This window comes from Rhamphochromis longiceps, linkage group LG11 (assembly GCF_057381845.1).
Source record: "Rhamphochromis longiceps isolate RC_006_pf linkage group LG11, R_longiceps_female_GT1.1, whole genome shotgun sequence".
NCBI lineage: Eukaryota > Metazoa > Chordata > Actinopteri > Cichliformes > Cichlidae > Rhamphochromis > Rhamphochromis longiceps.
The window spans coordinates 9629741-9639728 of NC_140567.1; the positions used below are offsets into that span (position 1 = coordinate 9629741).

The 9988-nt window shown below is 42.0% G+C and overlaps 1 protein-coding gene across 1 annotated transcript; it reads left to right on the plus strand.

Annotated features, from left to right (window-relative positions):
- Positions 1 to 895: 895 nt before the first annotated feature.
- Positions 896 to 8724, plus strand: rcc1 (regulator of chromosome condensation 1). The gene is made up of 10 exons (XM_085422216.1): positions 896 to 1040; positions 2248 to 2344; positions 2664 to 2851; positions 2964 to 3143; positions 4537 to 4633; positions 4734 to 4856; positions 4996 to 5136; positions 5241 to 5360; positions 5450 to 5602; positions 7949 to 8724. Exons 2-10 carry the CDS (start codon positions 2266 to 2268, stop codon positions 8122 to 8124), a joined length of 1257 nt encoding a protein of 418 aa, XP_085278342.1. The 5' UTR covers positions 896 to 1040; positions 2248 to 2265; the 3' UTR covers positions 8125 to 8724.
- Positions 8725 to 9988: the final 1264 nt, after the last annotated feature.

The window sequence follows — 9988 nt, forward strand, 5'->3', positions numbered from 1 at the left end:
ATTGCACTTTTCATATCATTGGGATTAAATGTGTAGGTAAAGGTCTTCACAGTGAGAAAATTGAGAGTTTTGCTAGTAGCTTTAGCGTCAGCTAAAGAAAGAAAGACAAGACTGAAGGTAAAATATGTTCACAGATCTTTAAGGTCTGGGTTGGACAAAAGGAAATCTAGTTACAAAATATACAACAGATAAGGGACAACCTAAAAAAAAGGTTTGTAGGTTACTGATAAATTTTTATCTCTTAATATCAATTAGACATAAAAGTGATACAAGATGGATTAAGGTGAAAATCAAAAGATTCCCAACAGTCTCTGTGTTAATATCAGCTGGTCAGCATTTTCTTTACATTACATACAGCTTGCTTAATTATTGAGCTGTACAAGATAACAGAAATATTAACTATATAGGGTAAAGGTTTTATATTACGCATTCAACTTTAGATGAAAATACCACTACTTTTACATTGTTGTTGTTGGGTGTTTTTGTTTGTTAACAATAATACACTGCCCTATTACAGCTATTGACGTGTACCTTTACCTAAATTCTGCACTTTTTGAAGTACTTGAGGTACTGAGGGTGAGATGGAGCCAGATGATCTGCTGTGGCGACCCCTAAAGGAAACAACCAAAATAAGAAGAAGTAGGAGTAGAAAATACTCTCATATCTTTGGTTATAATAAAAACTGAGTGTTCCACCAGACGTTAGTACTTTTACATTTATAACTGATCTGTAGCCCGATTCATTCACCAGAGCTACCTGTCCCAGTTCTGAGAAAGATGATAGGAGTACTTCCTCCAGCACCAAGTATTACTTAATTTACGCAGATACATGGCTTCGCCGGATGCACTTTATCATAGATAGATAGACATATATACATGTAAACATCTGTCTGTGTCCATCTTCCTGTGGCTCTGAGTGTTACTGTCTCTTTAATGAGGCGGGCGTTCCAAAGGTTCCACAGAACGTAACGTAGCACGTCTCGAGACCGGGAACCAGGCTGTGCACGTTCACTTCAAACTGCACTCTTCAACATTTCACAGGTCAGTTAATTATCACCTCCTACACTTTACAGATGGATTAAACAAGTATCGAGAAATACTGCACCACTGAATCGCACGCAGTTACATTGTTAAATTATGTTTCTCGGTTTCATTCATTCAATGTCACGCTAACACCCTAGCTAGCCAGCTAGCATTGGCTAGCAAACAGTTAGCCGGCATTTGGCTGAAAAGCTTTACTTTCAATGCCGGCCAACTAACTTTGGTTAAGCTGTAACAACTTATATTTACTATCTTGCTTTCTCGCTGTGTTCGTTGCTCGTTGTGACACGATCATTTACAGTCAATGTTTTAAACCACATACAACTCGTTCAGCAGCCAAGTTAACTGAATGTTAGCAAGGGCACATGGGCACTGCCAGCGTTAGATCACGCAGCTTAATTTAAACTGTCCAGCGCTGTAAAGGAGATGATAGCACTATCCAAGCACTTCCTTATGAAATCCCAGCGTCTGTCGTACGATCTATAGTGGGGACCAAAAGCTAAAACTGACTCTCATTTCAAACTGTACCACGTGTCCTTATTTTTGTGGGCAGTGGTCTCTTATCAGCATGAGAAGCAGGGGTGACTGAAGCGCAGCTGTTTGTGGGGTGAAAGAACCATTGAAGTTAGGCTCCGACAGCTGTTGAACCCTAAGAACTGCTGGGCAGTCTTAGAACAACAACAAAAGGCTTTTTGTGTATTATGTTGGTCTGCTGGCTAGTCTGTAGTGCTGTCTAAGAGTCAGGACCACTGTGGTCTGGACTCTGGTTTGAGGGTGATTGTGGTCTATAAACGCTTTTGTATTTAGAGAGATCATACTAGTGTAGCCTGGTTTTCTCCAGGTTACACTAGTGTTTTGTTATTGTGGTCCACGTTGCTTTTCTGTCTGCAATTAAAATACTCATTACGAGTATCGGTAAGTAATATAGAGAGATGGATGTATACTTTACTCATCCCCAGGGTAGACATGCAAATGACTTTTAGGTTAAATGTCGGCTGTTCATGTACTTAATTATCTGCCTTGCCTTGTAAATTTGAGACATTTGTGGTATCTAATAACTATCTGTTTAGCCTTTTTGTTTCTTTTATTTTGTGTGGTGTAAGAATTCTAGCGTACTTTAAATTACTTTGTTGTACTGTTTAACTCACATTATCCATTTAGTTAAGAAACTTACCCAATTTACACACAACCTTATATTTTCTTAAAGTCCAAAAGTGTTGCTATCATGCCTGCCAAAAAGACAACCACCAAGAGAAAGTCTGCTGCTATTGTGGAAGATGATAAAGACTCCAAAAAGGTGAAAGGTAAGTCACTTCCCTTTTCAAAACAGGAGTTTATAAAGGTGTAACCAGATTCAGTTTGAACAACTGATAGTCCAGCTAAAAAGTGGCATTGCATTTAAACATGTACACCACTTGTATTTGAGTTTGCTGAAGTAAGATATTTCTGTTAAGCAAGTATTATGGACATATGTGAGAGGAAGGCTTTTGACTCCCAAGTGTATCACACTGCATTGTCAGTGTTTTTACTAACTTTTTACTAATTTCATCATTTTCCATGTGTTTTCCATCAAACCAATAAAATTCAGTGCTCACTATGAAACTGGTTGTATATGTGTTTCAGTTTCACACAGGAGTCATTTCAAAGAGGCGGGGCAGGTTCTTGTTTTGGGCCAAGGTGATGTTGGACAGTTGGGTTTAGGGGAAGATGTCATTGAAAGGAAGAAGCCAGCACTTCTGTCCCTGCCAGAGAAAATTGTTCAGGTGACAGCTGGAGGCATGCACACCGTGTGCCTCGGCGAAACTGGAAATGTAAGCAAACATCTGTCTTATTTCTCACTTCAAAAAAATGTAATGGCAACCTGTTTGTAGCGTTTAACAAAGAGCTTCTTAGTTTCTCATGTAAACTGTTTTCTTTGTTTAGATTTACACGTTTGGCTGTAATGACGAAGGGGCTCTTGGTCGGGACACATCAGAGGAGGGGTCTGAGATGATCCCGGGAAAGGTGACGCTGAATGAGAAGGTGGTCCAGGTATCGGCAGGGGACAGCCACACAGCCGCACTCACAGAGGATGGATCGGTGTACATCTGGGGCTCTTTCAGGGTTAGTGCTATCCCTGCTAGTTAGGGAGTCTGGTCCTGTGTGCTGTCTCAGCAACTATTTTTATCACCCTTCCATTACTTTCTATGTAATTGTTTTTGTTCAAAGGTTTCAAATCATTTTTCCTTCAGCACTATATTATTATCCAAACCCTAAATGTTGTTCCTAAACATTTATTAACGCTGTGGCGGACCACCAGGTGGCTCCACTCACACACAAGTTGAAAGGAAGTGTGGGGGTGGAGATTTTGGCGCTGACTATATGTGAAGTTCTGTCAGTTAATAAAGTTGTTGGAGTGAGACACTGAGACCTCTCCTGTCGTTGTTACATACCTCCACATTGGTGACCCCTGTAGTGAACATGCTAAGGCTCGACGACGAAGCCAGCTCTGGCCTGGAAGCATCGGCGGCCGCCGGACCACCTCCGCCGATGGCTGCGTTTGCTGTGGCGCTTAAATTGCCGGATTTTTGGCTTCACGATCCTCCTTCATGGTTCATGCACGTAGAAGCTCAGTTTGCTCTTCGTGGAGTTTCAGCCGACGACACTAAATACCACCATGTGGTGGCCTCACTTGACCCGCTGTCAACCCGCCGTGTGATGACTCTCCTCCGGGATCCCCCAGCCCAGGGCAAGTACGCCGCCCTCAAGGGGCTGCTGCTGCGGCGTTACTCCCTCTCTGATATTGAACCGGGCCAGAAACATTTTGTTTTGGATTTTGGGGGTCGAAGGGAGACTGTGTGTGTTGACAGACTTAAACCAGCACATGTTCTTCCGGACAGTGATGTAGTGCCGGCCCAGGCCCCTCGCCGTGGCCGACCTCCTGCGCTGGGGTTGACAGTCTCTGGTTTTCCCCCAGGACTACCCCCGGACCACCAACGTTTGAGCCTCCTCCTGCCTTTCCTGCTCGCCTTCACCAGCCTCGTTCACAGGATGGACCTTCCTCTGCCTGTTCTCTCCCTCCCAGGTTCAGTCGTGCGGGTCGTTTGCTTAGACCCAGGGTCCTGGACTGAATGGAGACCTGACTGTGTGTTCAAGGGGGGGTATGTGTGGCGGACCACCAGGTGGCTCCACTCACACACAAGTTGAAAGGAAGTGTGGGGGTGGAGATTTTGGCGCTGACTATATGTGAAGTTCTGTCAGTTAATAAAGTTGTTGGAGTGAGACACTGAGACCTCTCCTGTCGTTGTTACATACCTCCACAACGCTGTAAAATGAATGTATAAAAACTATTTTAGTATATTGTAGTATGTATGCAGTGGAATCAGAAAGCATTTAATTTTAATGAATAAAATCATAATCTTCTTGTAATTCTACACAATGTAGGGAAAAGACTTTGAAATTTATTTAATGTTTTGACTGTCTAACATGTTGTCTGCATATTACCCTGTTTTCTTAGGATAATAATGGAGTTATTGGTCTTCTGGAGCCGATGAAAACGTGTGCTCTACCAGTTAAAGTCCCTTTAACAGAACACGTTGTTAAAATAGTTTCAGGTAAAAAAGAAAAGGTTTTTGTTTAGTGCTTTATGTTACTATGTGTGCACTATAAATGAGTTTCTAACTGGGATATTTGTGTAACTGATTTCTTTACTAGGTAATGATCACGTGGTAATGGTGACGCTGGAAGGAAATCTATACACGTCTGGCTCAGCTGAGCAGGGGCAGCTGGGAAGAGTGCCTGAACACTTTTCAAACAGAGGAGGCAGGAAAGGCCTTGGTACGTAGCACACACCTTTTCTGTTTTTTGGTGGATCAAAAACTGTAGATTTATGTTAATATCTGATTACATAAATGTTTCTTTTTTATACTGTCTTTAATGTTCTATACATCACTCCTGTTTATTTTTGTGATCTCAGAGCGGCTGCTGGTTCCACAGATGGTAAAAGTGAAAGGGAAAGTTCACTTCGTTGACGCCTTCTGTGGAGCGTACGTCACCTTTGCTGTGTCAAAAGAGGGCCATGTGTATGGATTTGGCCTCTCAAACTATCACCAGCTGGGTCAGTGTGACTCGTCACTCCTGCGTTATCCTTTGTAAACTCTACTGCCATGTACTATTTGTGACTGCGACAGTGACTGTATCATTTCAAATGAATCTTTTTAGGCACCAAAAGCACCAAGATGTGTTTTGTCCCTGTAAAGCTTACATGTTTCAAGAACTCGACCACTGCCTGGGTAGACTTCTCTGGAGGACAGCATCACACACTTTGCCTTGATGCTGAAGGTAAGCTGGCTGTGTGTAATTGCAGGCAGATGTTACGCATCATCTGTTAGCACTCAAGTCAGCTGGAGTGTTGGACTCTTGTCTTTCAGGGCAGGTATATAGCCTGGGAAGAGCAGAGTATGGTCGTCTTGGTCTGGGAGAAGGGGCTGAAGAGAAGAGCGAGCCCACACCTGTGATGGGGATAGAGCTGGCTAAAGGAGTGTCGTGCGGGGCGTCTGTCAGCTATGCAGTTACCAGAGAAGGTGAGAACCAAGGCAATCAGGATGGGAAGAGTAAAACAACTGAGTCTGTTTGCAGCCCCTTTTTTTTTGTTATTATTTTCTTCTGAAGCATTGAAGTGCAATGAGACACTATGCTTTGCCCTAAATCGTCCTAGCTTTAAATTTATCTTACAAACACATGACCCCTCATTTCCTGTTTGTTTAGACATTGCTGCTGGTGACAGTGAGATGGCAGCAAGTTTAATCCAACTTTAGGCATGAAGAGAAAGTAATGGGAGGTTTATTAGCAGGAGATCACAGTTAACCTTGTTTTGTAGGGATACTTGAAGCTATTACTGTACGTTAACTACCAGTTGTAACTTACACTACCAGTCACATCTGCACACACCTTCTTATTTAATGGTTTTTCTTTATTTTCATGACTATTTATATTGAAGATTCTCACTGAAGGCATGAAAACTATGAATGAACACACATGGAATTATGTAGGAAACAAAAAAGTGTGAAGTAACTCAACATGTTTTATATTTGAGATTCTTTAAAATAGCCACCCTTTGCTTTGATTACTGCTTTGGACACTCTTGGCGTTCTCTCTATGAGCTTCATGAGGTAGTCACCTTGAACAGTCTCCTTCAACAGTATTGAAGGAGTTCATAGAGATGCTGAGCGCTTGTTGGCACTTTTGCCTTCACCCTGCCATCCATCTCATCCCAAACCATCTTGGTTGGGTTTAGGTCAGGTGACTGTGGAGGCCAGGCCATCTGATGCAGCACTCCATCACTCTCCTTCTTGGTCAAATAACCCTTACACAGCCTGGAGGTGTGTTTTCGGTCATTGTCCTGTTGAAGAATAATTTGGGTCCAACTAATCGCAAACTGGATGGGATGGCATGTGGCTGCAGGGTGCTGTGGTAGCCATGCTGGTTCAGTTTTGAATAAATTCCAAACAGTGTCACCAGCAAAGCACCCCCAAACCATCACACCATCGTTGGGAACCCTACATGTAGACACCATCCGTTCACCTTTTCTACATCACACAAAGACACAGCGGGTGGAAGCAAAGATCTCAATTTGGACTCATCAGACCCAAAGCACAGATTTCCACTGGTCTAATGTCCATTCCTTGTGTTTCTTGATGTTTTTTGCTTAGTCGTGGTTTCTTAGCAGCTATTTGACCACAAAGGCCTGATTTGTCTCCTCTGAACAGTTGATGTAGAGATGTGTCTGCTACTGGAACTCTGTGTGGCATTTATCTGGGCTCTAATCTGAAGTGCTGTTAACTTGCGGTTTCTGAGGCTGGTGACTCGGATGAATTTATCCTCAGCAGCAGAGGTGACTCTTGGTCTTCCTTTCCTGGGGCGGACCTTATATGAACCAGTTTTGTTATAGTTCTTGATGGTTTTTGCGACTGGACTTTGGGGACACATTTAGAGTTTTTGCAGTTTTCTGGACTGACTGACCTTTAGTTCTTAAAGTAATGATGGACTGTCGTTTCTCTTTATTTAGCTGATTGGTTCTTGCCATAACATGAATTCTAACAGTTGCCAAATAGGGCTGTCAGCTGTGTACCAACCTGACTTCTGCACAACACAACTGATGGTCCCAACTCTGTTAAGAAAGCAAGAAATTTCAGAAATGAACCCTGACAAGGCACAACTGTGAAGTAAAAACCATTTCAGGTGACTGGGCAGGGATAGCTCAGTAGGTAAAGTGGTTGCCCCATGATCGGAAGGTCGGCGGTTCGAATCCACTTAACGGCTACCCTGAGGTACCCCTGAGCAAGGTACCGTCCCTACACACTGCTCCCCGGGCGCCTGCTTAGTGGGCTGCCCACTGCTTCACTGAGTGAATGGGTCAAATGCAGAGAAAAACAAGTAATTTCCCCATGGGGATCAATAAAGTATCCATTATTATTATTATTATTATTATTACATCATGAAGCTCATTAAGAGAAGGCCAAGAGTTTACAACACTGTTAACAAAGCAAAAAGTGGCTACTTTGAGGAATCTGAAATATAAAACATATTTAGAATAATTTATCAATTTTTTCTTTGCAAAATAATTCTATATATCTTGCCTCATATATTTGATGTCTTCAGTTTGTATCTATATAAAATAATGAAAAAACATTCAATAATGTGTCCAAACTTATTCTTTAATGGTTAGAAAGTTTTTAGATATGGAAAAAAGTCTTCAGTAAATGTGTGACTGACTGTCTGACACAAAATTGTGAAGCAGGATTCTTATCAGAGCCATCACTCACAGTGCAACAAGTACTAAACTTTCACTCCTGGGTTTTCACACAGTCGACACCCTTAGAGAATAAAAGGTTGCTCGCTCTCCTTACTGTCACTTTTTCCTACTCCAGGATCTGTGTATGCCTGGGGCATGGGCACCAACCTGCAGCTTGGCACTGGAGAGGAAGATGATGAGTGGAGTCCTGTGAAGATGACAGGCAAACAGCTGGAGAACCGTGAAGTACTGATGGCCTCCAGTGGAGGGCAGCACACCGTCCTTTTGGTCAAAGACAAGCAGGAGAGCTGATGTCCTGCACTGACAGAGAGTGAAGGGGGCGCTTCAAGGTGGGGCCAGGGTGCCTAAATCAGGGGAAGGGTATTGATGAATGTGACTTCCTATGCTGAGCCGAGGGAGTGTGAGACGTGCGTGATAGAGGGGAGAGGTGAGGTTTGTCCTCTTTTATGGAAGCTCCTGTGCCCTTGGCATTGGGGAATGTTGTGATGTTTTTGGTAGATCATGACAAATGAAAGACTATTTTTTTTAAAGCTAGTTTTTGACAGTCCTTTAAAGTCTTTTCATCTGGTCATTTGTATGACTCTAAGAGGTTATATGTGATGTTTATGACTGTGCATGTACATAAAGGAAATGGCAGTGCAGGATGTTTAAGGACATAAAATAGTCTTTTTAATGTTTTCATTAAAGCAATAAGTAGATTAGATCTTTGTCAGACAGGACCTGTACGCCTGGTGAGTTTAACATGTGCGACTACTGTTCGTTCTACCCAGTGCACACAAATTTGTTGTAACTGTTTGGACATTTGGTAACACATCATACTGTATCCTGTATTTTGTTGCATTTCCTGTCTGAAAAATAAAGCTGATTTCTTTTTTAAGGAAAATACAAGACACATTTACTTCATTTCATTTACTGTGTATTAATAAGATCCTGGTTACAGCTTTTTGATAGTAAACCCTTGCTGCTTTTCTTTAACTGTAAAAAGAACATTTGTCTGTGTGCGTGTGTGTGTTTGTGCTACAGAAAAGGCAAATAGAGGCCCACTCACTGAGCTGTTTATTGTTGAATACTCGTGCAACACAATGCTGGAAACATTGCTAAGAGATTTTAGTCCATGTTGACATGACAGCATCACACAGTTACTGCAGATTTATAAATTGTACATTCATGATGAGAATCTGCGTTTCCAATGCATCCCAATGTTGCTTTACTGGATTGAGATCTGGTGACTGTGGAGGCCATTCAAGTACAGTGAACTCAAGCAGTCTTCAGCAGATGGATACGCGATATAAAATGTTCCCCACACCATTACAACACCACCAGCAGCCTGAATTGATGATACAAGGCAGGATGGATCTATGTTTTCATGTCGCTACGAGTTACTGTTGCCTTTCTATCACCTTGTAGCAGTCTGGCCTTTCTCCTCTGACTTCATCAAGGTATTTTTTCCCCGAGAACTGCCGCTCATAGGATAGATTTTTTGTTTTTGTTTTTCAGACCATTCTCTGTAAAGCTTATATTTGTGCGGGAAGTCACTTAAATCACTTTTCTCCCTCATTCTAATGTTTGGTTTCAACTTGAGGTCATCTTCCCCTTGTTGCTGCCAAGTAATTGGCTGATTAGATATTTGCATTAAGGAGACGTTGGACACGTGTAGCTAATAAAGTCCCTGTGGGTGAACAAAGCATTGCAGTTCTGCATCAATATCACTAATGTTTCCTTATTTCGTTAATCCAATGTAAGACCTGAAACATTTATTCTGTGTGTAATGTTATTTCTAATTAAATAACCATTAATTATTTATTTATTTTACTTGTTAAAGAACCTCCAGTGTAGATCACATAAAGATCCTTGATTCTGTAATAAATATAGTGTTCCTTTGATGCACCTTCAGGGCATCAGTGGGCTAAATGTTAGAGATTGAATCTGCAGAGTTTGGAAAGGTTGCCAGGAGATGTCAAGGATTGATGCTTTTATCAGCTTTCCACATACTGAAGCATTCATCTTATTATAGTCCAAAAGCTTCTCAGCACAAAGACTCACATTCATACAGGAAGTCGGCAGTGACATCCTGCCATTAGTTCCTTTCACTTTTGGCTCTGATCCTCTTCATTTCACAAATAAAAGAGGAGAACAGCTACTCTCACACACCTGC